At 49.8% G+C, this 23,139-nt stretch overlaps 1 protein-coding gene across 1 annotated transcript; it reads right to left on the reverse strand.

The window, feature by feature from the left end:
- Window positions 1–9,174: 9,174 nt before the first annotated feature.
- Dll4 (delta like canonical Notch ligand 4) lies at window positions 9,175–21,264 on the reverse strand. The gene is made up of 11 exons (XM_035447049.1): window positions 21,199–21,264; window positions 20,816–21,088; window positions 20,287–20,344; window positions 19,238–19,501; window positions 18,837–18,897; window positions 18,617–18,747; window positions 16,922–17,091; window positions 16,528–16,747; window positions 14,626–15,328; window positions 13,327–13,435; window positions 9,175–9,630 (listed from the first exon to the last, which is right to left on the reverse strand). Exons 1-11 carry the CDS (start codon window positions 21,262–21,264, stop codon window positions 9,175–9,177), a joined length of 2,511 nt encoding a protein of 836 aa, XP_035302940.1.
- Between the last annotated feature and the right edge of the window lie 1,875 nt (window positions 21,265–23,139).

Raw genomic sequence — 23,139 nt, forward strand, 5'->3', positions numbered from 1 at the left:
GAAGAGCCCAAAAATAAAAAAATAAGAATAAAATAAAGGAAGAAAGAAAGAAAAAGAATAAATGTATGGATGAACAGCGTGCAAATATTCTTAAAAGTTGGAGGAAATTTTGTTTGCTTTCATAATTTGGGAATAGAACATAGGTCCTCACACTCATGTGCCCTCTGCCTTTAATCTCTGCCTGCCCCAGGTCTGGGTTACCTATGAAGATCACACATTACTTTTCTGAATAGAAAATTGTTTAGAAAAATGGTGATCTCTGGTAATTTTCTTCTTTGCTGCTACTTTCTGTGTTTAATCTCCCCTGTCTTCTCTGTTAGTTCCTCTTAGTAACCCCTTTGGTATTGCCTCTTACAGAAAATAGCCTCTAAGAGTCTTCCCTCACCATCTTCCGTGGGAGAAGGGAAACTGAAAATATCTGAGTCAGGACAAACAACCCTGCCACCCACTCTTTCCATTCCAGGGAATTCTTCACAATATGAAAAAAGCCATATACCTGAAATTTTAATGGTATTTGTGGTAGCAAAAGCCTAAAAATCTCTAAATAGTCAAGTAAATTGTGGTCAGTCCACATGATAGATAACAAAGTTACACACAGAGAAAGCAAGTGTCCATCCATACATGGTAACGAAGTTGCTACACCAACTACCTCTGTGAAACCATTAGACACAGTTCTATATGGCTGGGCTTACTGGGATTTACACATTAGCTATGATATATAATTACATGAAAAAGGGCCTTGTAAAATAACATCATGTAACTTTTTCAACTTGGGAAAGTCTGAGGTGAGACTGGTAGAGAGCTTAGCTAGCATGTGGGAAGCCCTGGCTTCCATCCTCTGCCCTGTGGAGAGAAGCAGTCTATGTCTGCTAACCTGCAAGGAGGAGTCTGGAAAAGCTCATTAAAATGTTCAAAGTGACTGCCTGAGTCCTTACATGGCCCTGACAGAAGGGCAGCAAATTTGGACTTTCTTTTTTATATTCTGGTTGAGATTTTAAAAAGAAAGATAAGACAGACAGTGGTGGTGCATGCCTTTAATCCTAGCATATGGGGAGGCGAAGGAAGGTATCTGTCTCTTGTAGTTCGAGGTCAGCCTGGTTTCCAGACCTAGTTTCAGGACAGCTAGGGCTACACAGAGAAACCCTGTCTCAAAAAACAAAAACAAAAAACAGCTGGGCGTTTGGTGGCACATGCCTTTAATCCCAGCACTCCGGAGGCAGAGGCAGGTGGATCTCTATGAGTTCGAGGCCAGCCTGGTCTACAGAGTGAGTGCCAGGATAGGCTCCAAAGCTACACAGAGAAACCCTGTCTCGAAAACCCCAAAAACAAAACAACCAAAAAAGAAGCTATTTCTGCCAAGGGGGATGGTTCACACCTGTAATCCCAGCACATGGGAAACTGAGACCATAGGATTATGAGTTCAAGGTCAGCCTGGGCTATATAGGGAGATTCTTTCCCAAAACAACAAGACTAATTTGACTTCATTTAAAATTGGTAACTATTATGAATACATTCTAGTAAAAATGCCAATGGCTGTATAGTAAACCAAAAATGCAGGATATGGACTGTCACATGAGCAACAGTAAAACTATTAAAAACAACAATGTACAGGGTGGTGGCTCATGACTGGTACCACTTTGGTTCCAGCACTATGGAAGCTGAGGCAGGAGGGTTGCTACAAATTTGAGGTTAGTCTTGGCTACATAGTGAGTTCCAAGTAAGTCTGGGCTACAATGTGAGATCCTTTTGCAACAGACAAATAAGTGAAAGGGCGCCTCATTAACAGTGGAGACACCAAATACAAGTGCTGAAGTGTTGATGCTGCAGTTGAGAAACGCTAAGCTTTAATGAAATGGTTATTCTCTATTATATTTATTTATTGCATATGTGTGTGAGCACGGATATTCATGCAAGCATGTGTGAAGGTCACGGGACAACTTTTAGGAGTCCCAGAGATCCAATTCAGGTCATCAGGTATTGTGGCAAGGCCTTTTACACACTGATCCATCTCACTGGTCCTGAAATGTCATCTGTGTTTGTTTTTGTCTGTTGTAACAAAGTCTCATGTAAACCAAGCTGGCCCGAGTTTGCTATGTAGCTGAAGATGACCTTGAACTTCTCATCTTCCTGCTTTCACACCTTAAATGCCAGATTGCAGACATGCGTCAGCAACTCTGATTTGTGCAATTCTGGGGATGAAACCCAGGGTTTTGTGTATGCTAGGCGAGCATGCTAGCCACTGAGCTACACTTCCAACTGAAGTGCAATTTCTTTCTTTCTTTCTTTCTTTCTTTCTTTCTTTCTTTCTTTCTTTCTTTCTTTCTCCCTCCCTCCCTCCCTCCCTCCCTTCTTTCTTTCTTTCTTTCTTTCTTTCTTTCTTTGAGACAGAATCTTACTATGTAGCTACCCAAAAGTAGCTAAATGTTTAAGTAAATTATGGTTAATTCACATGACAGAAATGAACATACACACACAGGCACATGTGCACAGAAAAACTTAAACGTCCAGCCATAGATGGTAACATAAAGCTGATACAGCCCATTAGATCTGTGAATCCACTGGAAACAATTCGGTGTGCCTGTACTTACTGGCATGGGAACACAACTATGATGTATAATTACATAAAAAAGCACATTGTCTGAACCACCTGGAGAACTCTTCTGTGATATTCCTTTTCAGACCTCTTCCTACCCAACCAAACCAGAACCTGATCTTATCCACACACAGTTATACACTCACTCGACCCTCCTACAATCCCTTGGGTCACATCTGGTTACCTATCCTCTGCACCTCATGTTTTTCCTATGTGCCAGACAGTTTGCTAAATATTTTTGCAGCCATTCTAATTATAAATTCCCCTTGGGAGGCAGATGCAGGTGGGTCTCTGGAATTTCAAAGCCAGCCTGGTCTACATAGTGAGTTTTAGTCCAGCCAGGACTACACAGTAAGACCTTGTCTCAAAAAATATATATATATATATAATATAATAAAATATTATATATATTATATAAAATATTATATATTATATTACATTATAAATATATTTATATTATAAATATATATTTATATATAAGTATATGTTATATATTATAAATATTGTATATATTATATTATATATAATATTATATAAAAAAAAATATTATATATATATATATATAATATAAACTTCTCCACTCTGTTGGAAGGTAGATATAATTTCACAGATAAATATACAGGTAGGTTGGGTGTAGGGCTCACAAGCCTCCTTGCTGACAATCATTTGGTATCCCTCCTCCCATCGAGGTAAGAGCTCCCCCCAAAACTTACTCATCTTTGAAGGTCCACTGGAGTCAATATCATAATACATATAGAAGCCACTCACAAATGTGCTGAGAACAATGGAGGGAAAGGGTAGGGGGAGAAGAAGGAGGAGAGAGAATATGCACTTTGTTTTGTTGTTGTTTTGAACAGTTTCTTTTTGTTGTTTCGGTTTTCGGGACAGGGTTTCTCTGTGTAGCTTTGAAGCCTGTCCTGACACTTGCTCTGTAGAATAGACCAGACTGGCCTCACAGAAATCCACCTGCCTCTGCCTCCCAAGTGCTAGGATCAAAGGCATATGCTACCACTGCCCAGCAAAAATATGTACTCTTACCTTGAAAAGGTTGGGGTAATATCTCACATACTATCTGATACAAGTTCAACAATTTCAAAATAGAAATGTTCACAAAAGTTGGCTAGGGGATCTTAAACACCTTCCTATTGTCATCTTTGTTTCTCTTTGCCAACATTTCTTTCTCAAGCAATAAACCCTCACTTAGCTGCCTGCTTTCTTTGACATCAGTAGCAAACACACCTTAGCTTTCCTTCTACAGGACCTCCAGGGAGGGGCTGCTAGTGCCATGCCCACAGAGCTGCATCCCAGGAGGCGTGATGGGCCCAGGCATCACCTCTACCTCGCACAGTCACATGTGTCTTCCACATGACGTGCACCTGATGGCTTCCTCTTTTGGATCTTTCCCAAATTAACCTTTCCTTATTGTTCTAAAAAAAGCCACCACTTCCCATTTCCTTGTGATCTGTTTCTTCCCACTTCTCATCCCAGACACTTGGATCAACAACGGTTGCTAGTAAGCATGTTTATCTGAAACAGGGGAAGCGTTTGTTTTGGGAGATAAAGAATTACATAAATTAATTTTGCTTAAGGATGAAGTTACCTTACAAAACTGCCAATTCCAGTAGAATGCCCAGCCTTCCCAGACATGGTCTCTAAGTTCAGATTTAAGCCCCACTCCACCCCCTATCAGTTGGGCCACCCTTACCTTGTTGTCTCTGGTCATCAGTCTTCTGAAATGTGAAACAATAGGAATGGCATTCACCCTGTGGCTTTAACAAGGGCTGAAGCTCTTTAGCTAATGTCTGATGCATGGTTAAGTAATTGTTTTCATTTAAGATTTACCACTTTCTATTGTACCCAGGGCAGACTCATAGTCTATCTGTCTGTCTGACTCAGCTTTGAAGAATTGAGTGGCTTAGAAATGTGATCAGGCTAAATACTTAGATTCAGTGGAGGCAAATTTTAGCCTTCTTATTCTCTTCTCTTGCCAGGCAATTCACAGATTGGTCCTGAAGGGCTTATATATGCTAGGAAAATACCACTGAGGTCTATTCCCAGCACTTTTTTTTTTTTGGTTTTGTTTTGATTTTCAAGACATGGTTTCTCTTTGTAACAGCCCTGGCTGTCCTAGAACTCATTCTGTAGACCAGGCTGGCCTTGAGTTTACAGAGATCCACCTGCCTCTGCCTCCAGAGTGCTGACATTAAAGGCACCTGGCTAGGGAATTGTCTCCATTGTTAATTGATAAAGGGAAACCATTCCCTAGGCAGAAGGTCCTGAGGGGAGAAAGCCAGATGAAGTTAGCTGGAAAGCAGGCAGGCAGCACGGTGCATTTATTTTCCTCTCCTCCTGACTGTAGATGTAATTTGACTAGCTGCTTGAGGTCCTCCTTGACTTCCCCAAAACACTGGACAGTAACTTGGAGCTGTGAACAACGGATGGCAACCTGGAGTTATGAGCCAAATCCACTCTTCCTCTTCTGAGTTACTTTGTGACAGGTTGTTTCATCACAGCAACAGAAAATGAACCTAAAGCCCCCCCCCCAATAACATGAAAGTCCTTTGCCCTTTTGGGACAAAACGTGCCTCACTTGGTGACCACTGTCTCCATGGCCCCAGGATGAAGACTCGTCTTTTTTCTAATAGAAAATTAGAAAAAATTAGTCTGAGTATATGGGCCATCAAGGGACAAACTGGAAGGGCAAACAACTTCCCCTACTAAAATCCATCTAAGATTCCTCTTTATTTCCCCAACAGCAATAACTTTTAAAACTGGATGCACAAGGCTGGAGAGACGCTTGGTGAGTAACAGTGTTTGCTATTCTTGCAGAGAGGATCTGAGCTATGATCCCAGTAACCACACTTAGATGCTCACAACTACCTGTAACTCCAGCTCCAGGGGAGTTACAGTTACGAGTTTCTTTTCTATGCTGTGACCAAAACACCATGACCAAGGCACCATAATAAAAGAGAGTATTTAGCTGGGCAGTGGTGGTGCACATGTTTAATCTCAGCACTCTGGAGGCAGAGGCAGGAAGATATCTGTGAGTTCGAGGCCAGCCTGGTCTACAGAGTGAGTTCCAGGACAGCCAGAGCTGTTACACAGAGAAACCCTGGGGAGAGAGAGAGAGAGAGAGAGAGAGAGAGAGAGAGAGAGAGAGAGAGAGAGAGAGAGAGAGAGAGAGAGAATTTAGTTGGGATTCTCATTTCAGATGATTAGAGCCCATGAGAGTGAAGCAAGAGCACAGTGACAGGAAAGATTAGGAGCTCACTTCCTGATCCACAAATAGGAAGCAGCCAGTGAGCTGCTGGGAATGGCAAAGCCAACCCTAGTGACACACCCTCTCCAACAAAGCCACCTCCTAATCCTTCCCAAATAGTTCCACCAATAGGGACCAAGTATTCGAACTTGAAGGCCATTCTCATTCAAACCACCTCAGCAATATGACACCTCTGGCCTCTGTGGGTACTTGAACTCATGTGCGCACACCCCTGCAAGATACACATGCATTTACATCATTAAAAATGATAATAATGATAAGACATCTGGGCAAGGTGGTGCTTGCATATCTTAAATTCTAGAACTAGGGTGTGGGGACAGAGACAGGCAGCTCTTTGTGAGGCCAAAGCCAGCCTGGTATACAGAGTTAGTCCCAGGATAGTCAGAGCTACACAGAGAAAAACAAAAATGAAAAGCAACAACAAAAATAAAGCCAGGACTTGGGAGGCAGAGGCAGGTGATCTCTGTGAGTCCAGGACCATCCCGATCTATATAGCAAGCTTCAGGCCAGTTAGAATTACATAGTGAAGCCCAGAACTCCTTGTAAAAGCCCCTACAACACACACCTGTTCATGGAGAAACCTTACAGAGAACAGAGAACGGAGACAAGTCCAGGATGTCAGATTTACAAATGAAGCTGCAACCCATATACTCTCCTGGCCCCGACCCCAAAGAATTCCAAACAGTTTACTGCCCTAGGCTTAATGGGCACCTTTTTTCTACATCCCTCTGTATCCTGATTCCAATGCCTGTTTGCTTTTGATGACCCAACTTCCAAGGTTATCCAACTCACCTACGTGCTCCTGCCCCCAGGGATTCAGAGACAGTCCTTATAATGATTTGAATGACAGATGTCCCCCATCATCTCAGATATTTGAATACTTGGTCCCAGTTGGTGGTGCTGTTGAAGAGTTGTGGCCTGCTGGGAGAAATATGTCACTGGGGGATAGGTTTGAGAGTGTAAAGACTTGCAGTGTTTCTAACCTCATCTACCATGCCTGCTGCTTTTCTCTAGGAATCTGTTATGCTAAATACCTCATAACCACTCAGCCTGAGATCGGCCTCTCTATGTAGATGATTATTTCCCAGGGCAGACCTTCAGATTTTATCCTACGGGGCCCCTGGGATCCCTCTGGACTATTCAGACAGGGTTATCTTCCAGCAAAACATTTATTTGGACTCAGGTATGGCCCTTCCACTGGTGTTGGTTTAAAAAGGGCAGGCTTTTTATTTGTGTGGCTCCTATCTTTGCCTAATGCTGTTCATTCTCTGGCAGAGTTGATACAGCCTAGCAAATGTCTTCTCTGATACACAGACCTTTAAGGTCCAAACTTTCCTCCATCAGGTTTTTCCAATTTGTGATCCTTCCTAAAACAAGCATTCTCTACTTCAAGATGCTACTCTACATGTGACCAAACCCCTGCTTCTCCAAGCTTTTCTGTGGATCCACCCATGACCATTGGGGCTATCTCGAAGAGTTTCTTCACCATTACTAGTTTCACTAAATTTCCCAAGTCCTGCAGTTTTCTTGGGTCTTCAGGCCACTGAAACTCAACAGCAGAGCTTTTACTCGTTGTCTGATGCAGTCCTTCAAAACTAGAGGCCTGGGCTAGAGATGGCTCAGTGGCTAAGAGCTTTGTTTCAGAGAACATGAGTTTACGTCCCAGCACCCATTTGACTATTCCCAACCATCTGTAACTCCAGTCCCCAGTGACCTGACACCCTCTTCTGGCCTCTACAGGTACCAGGCCCATAGGTAGCACACCAGTATACATGCAGATAAAACACACATACACAGGAAATTAAAACAAACAAAAGCCTTAGACTTCCTTACTGCTCAGGCAAGTGACACTTGCAATCTTACTAATGAACCCTGTCAATTCTGGACTCCAGGGTGGGGGGGTGAACAACTATCAAAAAACAAAGATAACCTTATAAAGGTTTAGGCTGGGCAGTGGTGGCGCACGCCTTTAATCCCAGCACTCGGGAGGCAGAGGCAGGCAGATCTCTGTGAGTTCATACCCAGCGAGTTCTGGGACAGCTGAGGCTATACAGAGAAAACCCTGTTTCAAAAAACAAAACAAAACAAAACAAAACAAAAAAAAACAAAAGCAAAAAAGAAAGGGTTTTTTAATGGATAACATAGCTCAAGGTTCTTGGCACGATCAGATCCCAGAAGAAAGAATATACTGGATTTGTTTCTTTCTACCACCTTCCATACATTGTATTATTGATTTTGATTTGTATTTGCTTGTTTTATCTTAGAGTGTACCTTATTTGTGTGTTCTTGATTGAAAATCATACATCATCCATACAACCTGAGGTGGATCTTTCACCTAACTGATACCATAGGTCATTGACGGATATTTTAATGGGGGTCCTAACTGCTGTCAATATTAAACACCCCTCCTCAGCAGGAAGTAGCTTGATTGATCTATTCCCTCCCAAAGTCATTTAGGGTCACCTGTTCTAAGGAGGGATTGAGACAGGAAACAGTGTTTGTCAGGCAGTTAGGGCCCAGATAAGACTCTGGCACCAACCATCCAAAAACACTGACATGGTCACAGAGCTCTCTCTTTTCTCTCTCTCTCTCTCTCTCTCTCTCTCTCTCTCTCTCTCTCTCTCTTTTTTTTTTTTTTTTTGAGACAGGGTCTCTGTAGCCAAAGCTGTCCTGGAACTTGCTATGTTGACCATGCTGGCCTAGAACTCAATCACTCTTTGTTCCAAGTGCTGGGGACAAAGATGGACATTACTATGTCCAATCCTGGAGTCACAGCAGCTTGCAACTGCAACCACTGTAACTCACTATTACAAGTGACTTCAAGTGAATTTACCCCTTTATGCTGACCCCAAGACAATGTCATCTTTGGCTACTTAAGGAGTTCAAGGCCAGTTTAAGCTAAATCCCTGTCTCAAAAACAAAACACAAAGCCAAATGAACCTGAATGGTTAGCCTCTCCAGACTGATTTTTCTCTTCAGATAAACAACTACGCTCTGCCATCAATGTCTGGCCTATGTATAATATAGGGGTTCAAAGAGAAATAGATGTCCCAGATCGCTTGGCGTTGGAAAGGGGTTTAGTTTTAGTCACTAACTCTAACTGCTCCCTTCCATTCAGGTCAGGAGGCGGATGGAAGATGGTAGGGATGTGTCAGAGTTGGCTTTAACGGGTGAAGGGCCCTTGCTCTTCTGAACACCAGAACACTATCTGGAGGAAAGCATCGCACTGGGTTCCTTCCAGTTACTCTCTCAGTTTAGTGGTACAGAATCAGGACCCAGGTCTGCTGAGCAGAGGTGCAAACTAATTCGGGATTCCTGGACTGGTCCCCAGGAGCCTCCTGCGGGACAGCAGCCTGGGCGGCCGCGCAGCGCCCTCTAGTGTCCGGTGGCTGTCCTGCCGTCCCGCCGTGAAGCCCGCTGGAGACTCCGCTTCCCGCGGCGGGAGGGAGGGGTGGGGGAGGGACGAAGAGCCGGGGCAGACACGGAGGAGGCAGGGGGCGGGACCCAGTGGGAGTGTCTCCGAGAAACTCACGGCCTTCGGCGGCTTCCCGGCCCGGGAAGTGAGCCCGGGTCGGCGACCACAAACAGGAAGTCGGGCTGTAACAAAGAGCAGAGGGCGGGGAGCCGCAGAGCTCCCGGGCGCCCGGCGGTGGCAGCAGGTGGAGAGCTGACCCCGACAGGCGGGCGAGCGCACCTGACTCTTCCGCTGCCCAATCCGACCCAGCCCGGGACGCGAGGAGCAGTGGGCGCGGCCCCCCTGGGGAAAGGTTACTGGGACCTCCCAGGAGCATCCCCTCCCTGGGAAGGGACAGTCACAGTTCCCTGAGTGAATCACTTCCATCTCCTTCCCGGATTGCAGCGGGTCACACGGGGCGGAGGGCTGGGCCCACAGATGGTGCAGACCCACCGGGAGACAACACATAACGAGAGGAGGGAGTTCGCAGAGGGCTCTGTAGGGCTCCTGGCACTTGTTGCTTGAGTCCTGTGGCCTCAACTAGCCTGAGCAGAAGCTGGTAGGAACCGTTGTACCCCTGGACTAGATCCACTGTGGCCTTGCCTGAGCAAGCCAATAAAGACACCACGGCCTTTTTCATGGTCCCTCCCAACCCAGAGGACAAGGATCTCCAGGTGGTCACCAGCCAACAAGCTCTGGAAAACCAGCTGTCATTAGGGCCGAAGGTCACTAGGAGGTCAGACTGATTCTTTAGAGAGGACAGTAACTCCAGGCTGCTGAGGAACTTCTAAACTCAAAAAATATATATATACAAACAAAGACGAGCATTTGCTAGGCTACTGAGAGCACTTTACAGCTAGTCTAAAACTATAGTCTAATCTTGTTTGAATGTCAAGTCTCCCAGACGCTTGAGTTATCAAGTGAGCCTGGCCCCTCAAGGAGAAACCTTCAGGAAATCCTGAGAGAGAAGATTATAATTTGTTCACACCCCAAGTGAGAACTGGAACCCACTTCTGAGTTGCTGGGGAGAGGGTCTGGCATGGGCTGCAGATTGAAGTACCAGCAAGCATACCACACTAAGTCTTTGCATGGGTTCCCACTTGCACCAGGAAGCCAGGGTGAGGTGTTGGGAGCTCTCAGCTCCCCAGTTAGGATATCTGAGGTGGTAAAGGGTTGAGCCAGCAACCAGGACCCCTCCAGGGCTCTTCTCTGACCATCTGGCAATGTAACACAGCCTGGTGGTGTGGACGTGCAGGCTTGCGGGTGTCCTACCTGTCCCCCACATGGGAGCCTCGTCATCTAGCTTTCTGTCCCAGCCCTGTTTCCCCCGCCCCCAGAGCCTAGGAGCTGCTTTCCTGTTTCATTTTGGGCAGGAAGAGTGAGGTCGTGTTGTTCTTCCCCTGCTGTCGGCTCAGGGCTCAGGCTGTGGGAACGGTTCCCTGAATGTTTTCCTGTTTGATACCCTGTGTGTGCGGTGGAGCAACAGAGAATGATGACCAAGCCGTGGAACATGTGCACGCTGCTGGCACTCTAATAAACACCCAGATCCTGGGGCACCACGATGGAGCTGGGGGTGAGGGCAGGTCTGCCTCCCACAGTGGGATTCATCAGGAAGGTATCTGTTGAGTCTGCTTTGCTTTCTGTAAACAGGCCGAGAGCTGGGGGCATCTGAGCAGCTCCCTCATTTGGGGTTGTTGTTTTGGTTTTGGTTTTTCATCATTTGCTCACCATGGGGTATGTCTGTGGCTGCAGAGAGAGGATTGGCACCCTAGGGACTATCCTGTGCCTTAGAGGAAGCTGGGCATGGAGTAGATTGGAAATTCCCCCATTAGTGTCTCAGCCTGAGCAACCCAGGCTCAGGGAAGCTCTGATCCCCCGACTCCTTGTAGCCTCACTCATTCATCCCCTCATCTCTGTCCAGCTTCGAGAAAGACAAAGCCCAGGGCAAAGCCCCTACCCATCTCCATTTCAGGTCAGTTCCACACTAGTACTGGGAAAACAGCAGGTGCTAGTGTAGGAGGAAGTGCCCAGATGGAACAGGACTTAGCTCCTGATCTAATAAGAGTCCTTTTGAATAAGTAATGAGAGAGAGTCCTCCTCAGTAGGAGAAGATCAAGGCCCCCATTCTTCTTCTCAGACTTGGGGGAAAGTAGAGAGAGATTCCAGTCAGGGGAAAGATAGCCCCATGGAATGGTGGGAGCATAAAGTGGGATAATGGCACCCAGTCTCAAAGTCACTAGGCTTGGAAGGTTGGCCTAGGCTGGGGATGAGATGGATGAGGTTAGGCTCTCCAAAGATCGGACTGAGACACAGGCCTTCCATACAAAATGCCAAACCCAAGTGTGCGAAGGCCCGAGGGGGTCCAGGAGGGCATTCAAGAGCTGGGGCTTCCGACTATTTGGGGTGGGAAGGCAGGGAAAAGATTCCCACTCCACCATTACAAAGACAGGACCCAAGAAGTAATAAATTCCTGTACAATCTATTCCATATTATAAATACACATTATATACAAAATAATGTTATAAAATGTAGAAAGGTCAGTGCTTCTGATTCTTAAATTATCAAAATACTAGATTCCAAAATAAACTACAAAAAAACACCTCATATTATTGATTTCTGAAGATCGGCTTCAAGGGTGGTCTGGGGCAGCAGTGGGCACTGATAGAGCCCAGGCTCAAGGGCACAGAAATGGGCACAGGGAGGAAAGGGCCTAGGCCACAGCAGCACCCGCTATCTCCCTCAGTGGAATTTTAACATGATGGCCCTCAGCTCCCCAGTTAGGCCTGAAACCCTAGCTGGCAAAAGAGGCAGGCCCTAAGCCCATCTGTTCACACAAGCCCAGAGGCCCCAGGACCAGTGAGAGGCGATCTACCAACTTTTGCCCAGAGGGTCCAGGCTAGCTGGCGCCCCCCATGCTGTGGATGGGGGCAGGAACCACTTCTCTCACGTCACATACAGGGTAGCTCCTAACAAAAGCCAAACTCCAAAGCTTTCCTGCCTACAGGAGGCCCATTCCTTGCAAGCCTCATCTCTCCTCCCTCATTTGGACCCAGCTGTCATGATGGAGCCTGGGCAAAGGCACTTTGGAAACACAGATGCCCATGGGAGCTACAGCAGCTCCAAGACCTACTAGGGCCACCACTTCTCTCTGAAGAACAGTCAAGAGCCCCATGATGGCCACTGTTGGCAGAGCAAGTCCAAGTGGCACCTTAGGTATCAGCTCAACTGATGTCCTCTGGTTCCTCAGCTCTCTCCCTTGTTGGTAGGGCTGCCCATCTGAAGCCAGGCAGACTCCTGAAGGCATGCAGAGGTGGTGCAACTCTTGGCAGGTTCACAGTCTGTCCAGTTCATGCCATTCCCTCCTCCTCCTCCTCCTCAGAGCAGCACTGTGCATACTAAAGACGTCCCATCCAGGATGCAATGTAAACAATGCAGAAGGAAGACCCAGCTGCTGGGCCGAAGCTGGGTGTCTGGGTAGGCTCGTGCCTTATACCTGGGGAGCACAAACAAAATGGGGAAATGGTCATCTTGGGGATAGGCACTGTCTCCGGAATGCTTTGGGCCTCTCTGGGAGAAGTCACTGAGGGAGGGGCAGTCCCCTTAGTCTTCTTCCCTAAGACAACAAGTGTCTGGGAGTTTGCACTAATGTGGGAATACATTGGAGGAAGCCAGTGACAAGGAACAGGTAGACACAATCAACTGTCTTCACCCAAATGCAAGTGGGAAACAGTTCCTGAAAGGTAGCCAGTACCATGGCTGTCCTTCCTAGCTCTACCAGAGGTTCCCCTGGCTCCTTAATTCTGTCCCTTTCATTGGTGCAGCTGCCAGGTCAGGCATACCACCTAGTTCTTGTTTCACACCCTCTGTGGCAATAAGGCCAGCAGGGGACCTAAGAGCCCACCCCTTCAGGCATGAGGTTGCTGGTAAGCAGGGCATTTTTTTCCATCCACACAAGGCAGGAGGGGACATGCTGACAGAGAAGGCCAGCCCAGAACTCACCTCTGTGGCAATGACACATTCGTTCCTCTCTTCTGATATCAAGCACACTGACTGGTACATGGAGTCCCTGGGGGAGCATATCGCTGATATTCGACACTCTGGCTTTTCACTGAAGGAACACAAGACAGGCAGGTAAGAATGAGGAAGAGGGAGGAGGGGAGCCTGGAAATGCAATGAGGTGCTAATCTAGATCCCAGAGAGTTAAAGGGTATGTACTGCAGTGGTTCAGAATGATGTAGGCCGGGGATGCTCAATGCTGACCTTCAGAACAGGCCCCTTAAGAGAGCCACCAGACTCAACCAAACCAGAAAAGTCATGTGGCCACTAGAAAAAGCGAATATTGCCACTAGAGAGAAGCCATACTGTAGAAAGATGGAAGTCACAAGAGATACCCTGTAGACAGTTGGTATTTGGGAGTGAAGAATGAATGAATGAGCGAGAGGGCTTCTAGTAATGGATCCCTAGAAGAATCTGGGCGGTGGTGGCACACACCTTTATTCCCAGCACTCGGGAGACAGAGGCAAGTGGATCTCTGAGTTTAAGGCCAACCTGGTCTACAGAGTAAGTTCCAGGACAGCCCTGGGGTTTCTACAGAGAAACCCCATTTTAAAAATAAAAATTCCCTAGAAGAATTCTTAAAAAATTATTAAATTGGCCGGGCAGTGGTAGTGCATGCCTTTAATCCCAGCACTCAGGAGGCAGAGGCAGGTGGATCTCTGTGAGTTTGACACCAGCCTGGTCTACAAGAGCAAGGTCCAGGACAGCCTCCAAAGTCACAGAGAAACCCTGTTTCAAAAAACAAAAAAACAAAACAAAACAAAAAATTAAATCGTTGTGTGTGTGTGTGTGTACACATGTGTGTGTACACGTGTGTGTGTATACACATGTGTGTGCATATGTGCCTGTCACCGCACCATTGTGGAAGTCAGAGGGCAGCTTTCAGAAATCTGTTCTCCTCTTCTAACACATGGGTCCTAGGGATCAAACTCAGGTCTTCAGTCTTGGTAGTGTGCACATTTACCTTCTGAGCTGTTTCGTTTTGTTTTTGAGACATGCTGTGCGGTGTTAACCAGGATGGCATCTAACTTGCCATCATCCTGCCTCAGCCTAAGTAATTAGGACTACAAGTATGTGCCTGACTCCCTACAGAAATGCAGCTGGGATGCCTTGTTGTTCGTACCACATCCCTACTGTTTAAAAGCAGTCAGGGCCTGATGACAGTCTCCCACTCAGCCTGGGAGACACAGTCAAACTATGTAAGGGTCCATAGACACGCCCTGGCTTCCAAGTATGGCTTACCTGTGTAACCGAAGTGGCACCTTCTCTCCTAAGCTCTTGTCACTGTGAAGATACTTCCCAGACATGGCTCCCCGCCCGAGGGGTCCTGGAGCCAGATTATAATCCAATGTGTGGTTCTGCGGTTTGCCACAATTGGACTTGTCCAGGCCACAGTCCACTTCTAACTCCTTCTTCTGGTTTGTGTTCTTGAGCTGGGCAGCAGGGATTAGGTTGTCCTTCTGGAAGTCCGACAAGTTGTTCATGGCCTCCCTGCTGCCATCATCGGGCCGCCGAAGCCTCAGTTGCCGCACAGCTACTGCCACCATACCCAGCAACACCAGCAGTACCACCAGCCCCACACCCAGGGAGACAGCGACCCAGGGGAAGCTGGGTGGCAAACCCACGGGAAACTCGCAGCGGCTGCCCACAAAGCCGTAAGGACAGTTGCAGACGAAGTTGTCTAGGGAGATGCCATTGTAGCAGGTGGCCCCGTTGAAGCAGGGCCCTGAGGCACACGCATCGCTGGTTATCCGCACCTCACAGCGCCTGCCAGAAAAGCCAGCAGGGCAGGTGCACACCGGCCCATTCTCCAGATCGTGGCAAGTGCCCCCATGGGCACAGGGGCTTCGGGCACAGTCGCTGATGTGGAGTTCACAGTGGGCGCCTGTGAATCCAGGTCGGCAGCGGCAGGTACGGCTTGGACCTCTGTTTAGGCACTGGCCCCCTGTAAGGACACAGGACCCAAGTCAGCAACAGCCTGCAAATTCCCAGGTGAAGGGCATGGGGCCTAATCCATGAGTTTAGGCCATTCTAACCCCATGTGTCCAGCCTGCATGGACAGAGCCCTAAACAAAGACTGTGAAGTCTTGGAGTTGGGCTGACCCTGGTTCTCCATGTCTCAGTGGATTTGGTATAGCAGTCACTGGCATCTTACAGAACTTTAGGGTAAGACAGATATGCTTGGCTTGCTCTCTCTAGCAGGGGGATCTGACACCTGTGGCTTTACTGACCCCTTGGCCTCAGTTTCTTCACCTGTTAAACTTCACAGGTGGCTCTGAGACTCAGGTAGGGAAGATAAAAGGGCAAGTGCAGACTACCTACAGGAAGTGCAATGTAGGCACAATTCTCATTTAATTTAATCTTTGCTACCACACCAAAGACACTTAGTTACATCTTCCCATTCAGGGATGATAAAACTGTGGCTCCAGGGAGCTGAGTGGAAACACTGCCACCCCCAGGCCCTCAATAATTCCCGAATGGCTGTCTGCCTGTCTGCCTTATAGACAGTTACCTGTTGACCAAATGCTCGAAGATCACCAACCTTTTTTTTTTTTTTTTTTTTTTTTTTTTTTGAGACAGGGTTTCTCTGTGTAGCTTTGGAGCCTATCCTGGCATTCGCTCTGTAGACCAGGCTGGCCTTGAACTCACAGAGATCCGCCTGCCTCTGCCACCCAAGTGCTGGGATTAAAGGTGTGCGTCACCAACCTGTTTTGTGTCTCAAAATGTGCTGGATATTCTAGATACTTAGTGCCACACTCATCCTAGGTGAGTGTGGGGAAAGATGAGGCTTCACGAGTCAGAGCTCTAACCATCACTGCTCCCTTGACAAGAGATATGAAGCCTCCATCATTCTTCTTTCTAATTCAAGGCTTCCTGAGGAGGGTCACTTGGCTATTCTCATCAGACCAGGGCTCATCCATGGGAATAAAAATGGAAGTCATACAGGATGGGGCACTACCCCTCACCTACGGCCTGTTGCTGACCTGATTCTCCTCCAATGTGCCACCCCCAATTATACAAGCTTTTCCCCCTCCAAAGCAAAGGAGAGTCCATTTCAGTCTGAGTAGCTGACAGGGCTCTCGCTTAGGCTCTCTGGCCCCAGGGTCAGTTCAGCACTTAAGTAAGGTAACAGAAAGGACTTACCATTGGCACACGGGTTGCTGGTGCACCTGTCTACTTTCTTCTCACAGTTGGAGCCAGTGAAATTAGGGGGGCATTCACAGGCATAACTGGCCCCCTGGTTTCGCTCCCGGCAGGAGCCCCCATTGAAGCAGGGTGAGTCTGCACAGGTCAAGGTACTATGTTCACAGTGCTGGCCATAGTAGCCTGGGGGACACAGGCAGTGGTAGCCATCCTCCTGGTCCTGGAGAGAGACCATAAACAGGCTAAAGTTAGACCCTGGGGATGGGGCAAGGACATATGAGATTGGCAGCTAGCCTCTTCTTACCCATAGTGCCTATCCATGGATACACATCCAAAGACTGCCTGGATGCTACTTAATTAGACCCCTGCCTCCCTGGGCAGGCTTGGGTCTCACCTTACAGCTGCCGCCATTTCGACAGGGGTTGCTGTCACACTTGCTGAGTTCCAGCTCACAGTCCACACCAGTGTAGCCTGGGCGACAGGTGCAGGTATAGCTCCGCTGTCCACTGTTGGAACATGTCGCTCCATTCTTGCATGGAGAGTGGTGAGTGCAGTAATTGAGATCTGTGGAGACAGGAAGCATTCAGCTGAGTAAGACCAGAAACTGTCCCACCTACCTGCAAAGAAGTCACCCTGACTTGGCCCAAAGAAGCTTCAACTCAAAGTTTTCCAGACAGTGAAGTCATGAGTGTTGAAGTACCCTAAGCCACATATAAGCTGCACAAATATAGGAAAGTCAAGCGCAATTGGTCAACGTCCTGCTGTGTAAGCGCACAAACACTACCAGTCACAGTAGGATGAAGAGGAGAAGGAGGTGAAGTCAAGGCCCCTAGCCAATGAGGAAGTCACGAAAGGCTTCGTGGAGGAGGTGCAAGCTTATGAGGACCTAGAAGGAGTAAAATTTCAACAGGTGGAAAGAGTAGCAGGGAGAAGACAGCCAACACAGAATCAGGCATTTTCTAAAGGAGGTGTTAAAAGTGTGTTTTGAGTGATAGCTATTTATTATTGGAGAAGAACAATGAGGGAAAGCCAGACAAAGCAAACAGAGGGCCTATAAGGGTTGTTTGCATACAATGAGTATATGACTGTACCACCTGGGAGCAAATATGGACTGCAGAAAGGGAGAGAGCAAGGGACCAGGTGTGTGTGTGTGTGTGTGTGTGTGTGTGTGTGTGTGTGTGTGTGTGTGTTGGGGACAGGAAAATGGGGGAAGTTCTGTATGGAGCGGGGAAGGGGGGAGAGAGAGAGCATACAAGGACTGAATTCCATGCTGGTAACAAGTCAGGGCCTATGTAAGCTTTTTCCAGCATGGCAACCCCCCTCCCCATCCTCTCCAGCCCTGTGCAGTGTCTCCATGGCAGCAGACACAGTGCTTGACCCTGAAAATGGGAGGATGCAGCTGGGAGGATACAGGGATGGAGAAGAAAAGGTTCCCTCTCTCAAGGCTGGGGCTCACAGACTCCTGTGTAGGCCAAGGAGTAACAACCCTTAAATACCAGGTAGAAATTGTGTGAGCTCAGGCAGCTGCCTGGCAAGTGTCACTGGAGAAAGGCAGGTGGCTGTGCCCACACTAAAAAAAGGCAGTTAGATGTTCCCTCCACCCAGAGGCCCAGGTTGGCCACAGCCCAGAGCAGTCAGTGGGTACACCCCACCAGACAGCTGTTTAGGGGAGAGCTGCTCAAACAGCCTTGGAAGGTGAGCAAACACTCGGAGGGTTAATAGGTAACTAAAGGCAAAAAGAGGAACAGAGCTCGGCCTCCCTTTCTCTTTGGTCTTGCTAGAATTTATGAGTATAAGCTCCAGGCTGACAAGCTGTTACCCTTGGGGCCTCTTTAGTCAGCCTGGCTCTTCTGTACCCGGGGAAGAATGCCCCACCATCCATTCTAATTCAGTTGGAAAGAGCCTTTAAAAGCACCAAGATTTAGAGTAGAGTACTTGCCTAGCACGTGTGATGTCCTGAGTTCCACCCCCAACACCACACACGTGCACATTCACTAGTCCTAAGATCCTTGAACAGTAATAGGAAGAGGGTCTAGTCACCATCTCTAGTTTCAGCCCCTGCCATCCCATCTCTCCTTCCCCTACTCACCTTGGTCACAGAACAGACCTCCCCAGCCCTCTTCACAGGTGCACTGCCAGGGGGTGCTGCAGGTGCCATGACGACAGCCATTGTGGGGGATACATTCATTGCATAGGCGGCCCTGCCAACCTGGACGGCAGCTGAAGGGCAAAAGGGAAGCTGAGTGTAAGCTGAGAGGCCTGGTTACAAGGAAGAGTCCCCCTACTCCCGCTTCCTGCCCCCAACTTACAGGCACTCTGCTGGCTTGCTGCAGTAGCCATTCTGTTCATGACAGCCAGAAAGACAGATAGCTAAGGAAAGGAAATAGAGCTGGATGAGGTTAGGGTACCAAAGCCTCAATCTCCTGTCCTGCTCTCCTGAGCTCACTTCCTACCATTAGCCTCCAAGAGGAGCCATGGTTATCTTAAAGGGAACCAGGGACGAGGGGGTGGGAGAGAACCATGCTGGGTGGAATGAAGAATAGGGATCCATGTGGGCTTATGGAGTCCCAAGTTACAGCATCCCTAGCTGGCCCTGAGGCCCAGCTAGTAGGTAACACAGACCCACTCTGAGGGAAGCTGAGACAACTATATAATATTTTCTTGGGGGAAATCCCCTTCCTTCCATTCCAGTAGGGGCCTGGCTGCTTACGCTGATCACAGTATTTCCCAGTCCAACCGGGCAGGCAGGACAGGCTGCCATCTGGCTCGCACACATAGTGTCCGAAGAGGTCATTGCGCTTCTTGCACAGACGGGAACAGTTATCTCCATAGTAGTTGTCACTGCAGATGACCCGGTAAGAATAGCGCAGTCTTGTGAGGGTCTTGTTTTGCTCATCTGGTTGCCAAGTCTGACCCACAGCAAGGGAGCCTTGGATGATGATTTCACTGATAAGTGCATCGCCTGGTAAAGCCTCTGCAGGGAGAGGACCGGGTCAGAGAGCCAGAGACTGCGCGCGGCCCACCACTGTCTCCTTCGCCACGGTGACTATGGTGGTCAGTTAACAACCAGACCAGTTATTCCAGATAACCCCACCTGCCAGCAAGCACAGGACAGAGGGTCCCAAAGCCTTGCTACTTAGCTTCCCAGGGTGTGTGCATGTGCAGGGGGCTTGATAGCATTCAAAAAGGGTACAATAGACGGATGTTAAGATATCCCAGGGTTGTGGAGGCAGATACAGAGGGGAAAGAGGAAAAGAGGTCAAAATGGAAAAAAAAAAAAATCTGATCCGAGATTTGGGAGCAAGGGGTTCTTTGGTGAGGTTTCAGGGGTTCTGCTCCAGAGGTAGGTATTTTTTTTTTCTTTTTTCCTTTTCAAAGTGAGAATTGTTGTGCTGGTGAAATATCCTTTTCCTCTGTGTCAGAACAACATCCCAAAGCCATTATTCCCTTTCCAAAGGAGCGGAATTCGCAAAAGGTGTAAAATACAGGAAGGGGCCCGTCAGCGGCGCTGGCAGCCTCGGCCTTTCTCACCGCCGTGCTCCCCGCGTTCCCACGCCAAAAATAACCCGCAGGAAACGCAATTGTGCTCTGAGTCCAGGCAGCAAGCGGAATCCGAGCGTCCAGCGCGGGGCGCAGCTCCGGCCAAGCTAAGCGTCCTGGCCCCCACCCCCAAGCCCGCGTTTCCCCCGCCTATAACAGGTTAACTCTTTCGGCGCTGCGTGATGTCGCCCCCCTGTGGCTGAGGAATGAGATTCTCACCTGGCCTCAGGTCGTCTCCCGGTGCGTGCCAAGCTTGGATGCTGAGTGAGAAGGTACCCTGGGAAGCAAAAGGGGGGTGGGGACAGAGAGATAGCGATATGAGCAGGGCGGGAAAGGAGGGGTGCCTCGCACAGCAGCCTGTTTAATTAATCTAATTGCAGGATACAGTTACCGAGCTCAGGTCAACATAACTGGTGCTCGGGCAGCGCGAGCTGAGAAGACAGGGGAGGGATGTGGGATGCGGGAATGTAAGTGAGAGCTGGGGATGGGCGGTTGGTGCAGAGTTGGGGTATTGGCAATGAAACTGGGTGGAAGAAAAGCAAGAAACTAGAAAGACTAGTGAAAGCCCTTTTTTGGGATGGTCCTATGAGAGAATGGAGGTGGGGGGGGAAGAGGGCGAGAAAGAGCCCCTGGAGCTCTCCGGGCGGGCGCGGGGGGGGCGGGGCCGCTTAGGAGAGAGGCTCTGGTTTCGGGGAGCTCCCTTCTTTTGCCTTCAGTGATCCCCCCAGTGCATTCAGTTTGTGCTTACCGGCCAGGTGAAATTGAAGGGCAGTTGAAGAGGGTTGCGACCCCCGCCGCTATTCTCGTCCCTGACGACGAAAGAGTTGGTGCCCAATACCGGTGTGGAGACGCTGCCGAAGGTGCAGGGTCCGGGCGAGAAGGTTGCCTGGAAGTGCTTAAGGCAGATGCGGAAGAAAGTCCGGCAACCCGGCTCGCAGGGCCGCCCATTGGCCAGCACACCGCGCTCGTTGGCGAACTCCTGCAGCCGCAGCTGGAAGATGCCGGAGCCCGCCGCGCGCTGCTGCACAGGGACGGAGAGAAGGAGGGAGGAGGGCGGTCAGGTTCAGCGGCGCCGGGGCGCAAGCCGGGAGCGCAGCCGCGGGAGGGGGCGGAGAGGGCGCGGGACGTTACCTGCGGCCACAGTACCGCCAGCAGCAGCAGCGCCCAGTGAAAGGCGCTCCGAGACCCGGGCGTCATGCCTTGGGGTGTCCTCTCCGCTCGGGGGGCTCTGAATCTGCTTGTTAGGGATGTCGCTCTCCCTCCCGCACGTCCGTCTGCCAGCCCAGTTCCTGCAAAGCTGATTCCTTTCGGCGCTCTGCTCCCTTGTCACCTTCTCGAAAACTCCGCGGCTCGATGCCTCTGTAGGTAATCCAGGTGAAGGCAACCGGGCGGTGGTCACTCTAAGGATGTGTTCTGGAGCTAATCCTAGGGCCTCAAGCGCTCTAGCGCCGGGGTACACTGCACCCAAGCGGCTTTGGCTGAGGCTCTTGGCCTTGGGTTCCTGGCCGGCGAGCAGCGCCGCTACTGAAACCTGCTCGCTCCGGAGCCTTTCTTATATATATTGGCTCCTCTTCGCAGCCTGTCACTCAGACGGGCTCATGGTTACTCTCCCCTCCCCTCCAGGCCTCTAGTGGCTACAGTCCCAGCACCCACCGGTGGGGGCCTCCGCCCCCGCCGCTCCCCCGGTCAACTAGCCAGTAGGGCGCAGGTCCCCGCCCCTCTTCCAACCTCTGGGCTCCCAGCTCTGCGCGTGCCCAGGGCGCAGTCCTCAGAGATCGTCCGGTTAAAGGCTGAGACCCTCGCCACCAGACGATAGGAGGGTAGTCCAGTGATCGGCGGGAGGTGAGGTGGTTCCGGGATGGTCCTGGGGGTGGAAACTCTAAGGGGTACCGGTAGGCGGTGTATCTGCTCCAGGCATAGCTACCTATGCTGGGGAGAACTTAAACCAAGAAGCGAAAACCAGCGCCAGGAGACTTGGATCTCCCTTTCCTTCCCAGACTTTTTAGGTAGCTCGTGCCTCGCTGGCCTCCAGCCTATGAACACCCACCCACCACGCGTCCCCAGCACCGCAGGGAAGCCATCGGACGCGTTAACCTTTCCGTGGCCATTTCAAGCAAGGCAAGGGGCCAAGCGTCTAAGGCGCTGGTCTTCTCTGCACCTGGTAGGCGTGTCGCTCTCCAGCAGCGGGGCGTGCCCAGCGCGTGCCTTCTCTCTTCTGTTCACCACGCCCCCGCTCCTGGCTCGTGCTAGCGCCAGCACTAGTGGTCCGAAAGGGAGGTAGGGGGCGTGGTTCTCGAATTAGGGGTGGGGGTGCGCCCTCAGCTGTATGGTAATGAAGTCCTGGCCTCTCCCTCAGTGCCTTCCTCACCTGGGTCACGCTTGGGCACCGTCGCCTATTCTGGCCCCGACCCGTGTCCCCTAGCTCCACGGGGATAGGGAGGAACTGTCCTAACTCCGGAGTTTCCACGGGCCACTAGAGAGGCAAGGTGAGAGAGCCTGAGGCTGAGCAGGACCCGTTCTCTCTGCATAGGGCAGGATGTAGGGTGGAACTGGAGGCGTACAAGTTGTTTGAGTTTCGGGCGGCTTCACCCACGTCGCACGCGTGCCTCTCCCGGGTGGCCTCTGAGCGCAAACCGTGCAGCTGCTTTCCCAGAACCCGTCGTGTTCCCCGGAGGCCACAGACCGAGGAAGGCTGGCTTCTCCTAGTCTCGGGGGTGCTAGAGAACTCTCTCTCGGCTACACTGAGGGCGGTGGGGGCACTGTGGCTTCATCTGTCAGCCCGCCCGCGTGGTGATGGCTGGCTGTCGTCGGATGATAAGATCAGTGCGGGGCAGGGGGGAGGGTGAGCGGGGACGCGGCTCCAGCCCCAGGGAGGCCGTAGTAGGGAAAGAGGAGCCCAACAGCTGCCAATGACGAATATGGTCTGATTTTTTTACTTGGTTGGTGTTGATGGGGGGGGTGAGGAACATGAGGTTCTGAGCGTGGGGTGGGGGTAGGGTGAGGTGAGGAGAGAGGCTCCGGGGTCCCCCACGCACGGCTACCCCTCCCAGCCACCATCTGGCGCGAGCGGGT

The sequence above is a fragment of the Cricetulus griseus genome, chromosome 6 (assembly GCF_003668045.3).
Source record: "Cricetulus griseus strain 17A/GY chromosome 6, alternate assembly CriGri-PICRH-1.0, whole genome shotgun sequence".
Taxonomy (NCBI): domain Eukaryota; kingdom Metazoa; phylum Chordata; class Mammalia; order Rodentia; family Cricetidae; genus Cricetulus; species Cricetulus griseus.

Bases quoted from the DNA above. Each gene is read 5' to 3' on its own strand.
- Dll4 (XM_035447049.1), bottom strand. From the start codon at position 21,264: ATGACGCCCGGGTCTCGGAGCGCCTTTCACTGGGCGCTGCTGCTGCTG. The intron at 21,089-21,198 runs GTAACGTCCCGC...GTCCCTGTGCAG, and splicing joins TGGCGGTACTGTGGCCGCAG to CAGCGCGCGGCGGGCTCCGG. The intron at 18,898-19,237 runs GTAAGCAGCCAG...TCCTTTCCTTAG, and splicing joins TGGGAAATACTGTGATCAGC to CTATCTGTCTTTCTGGCTGT.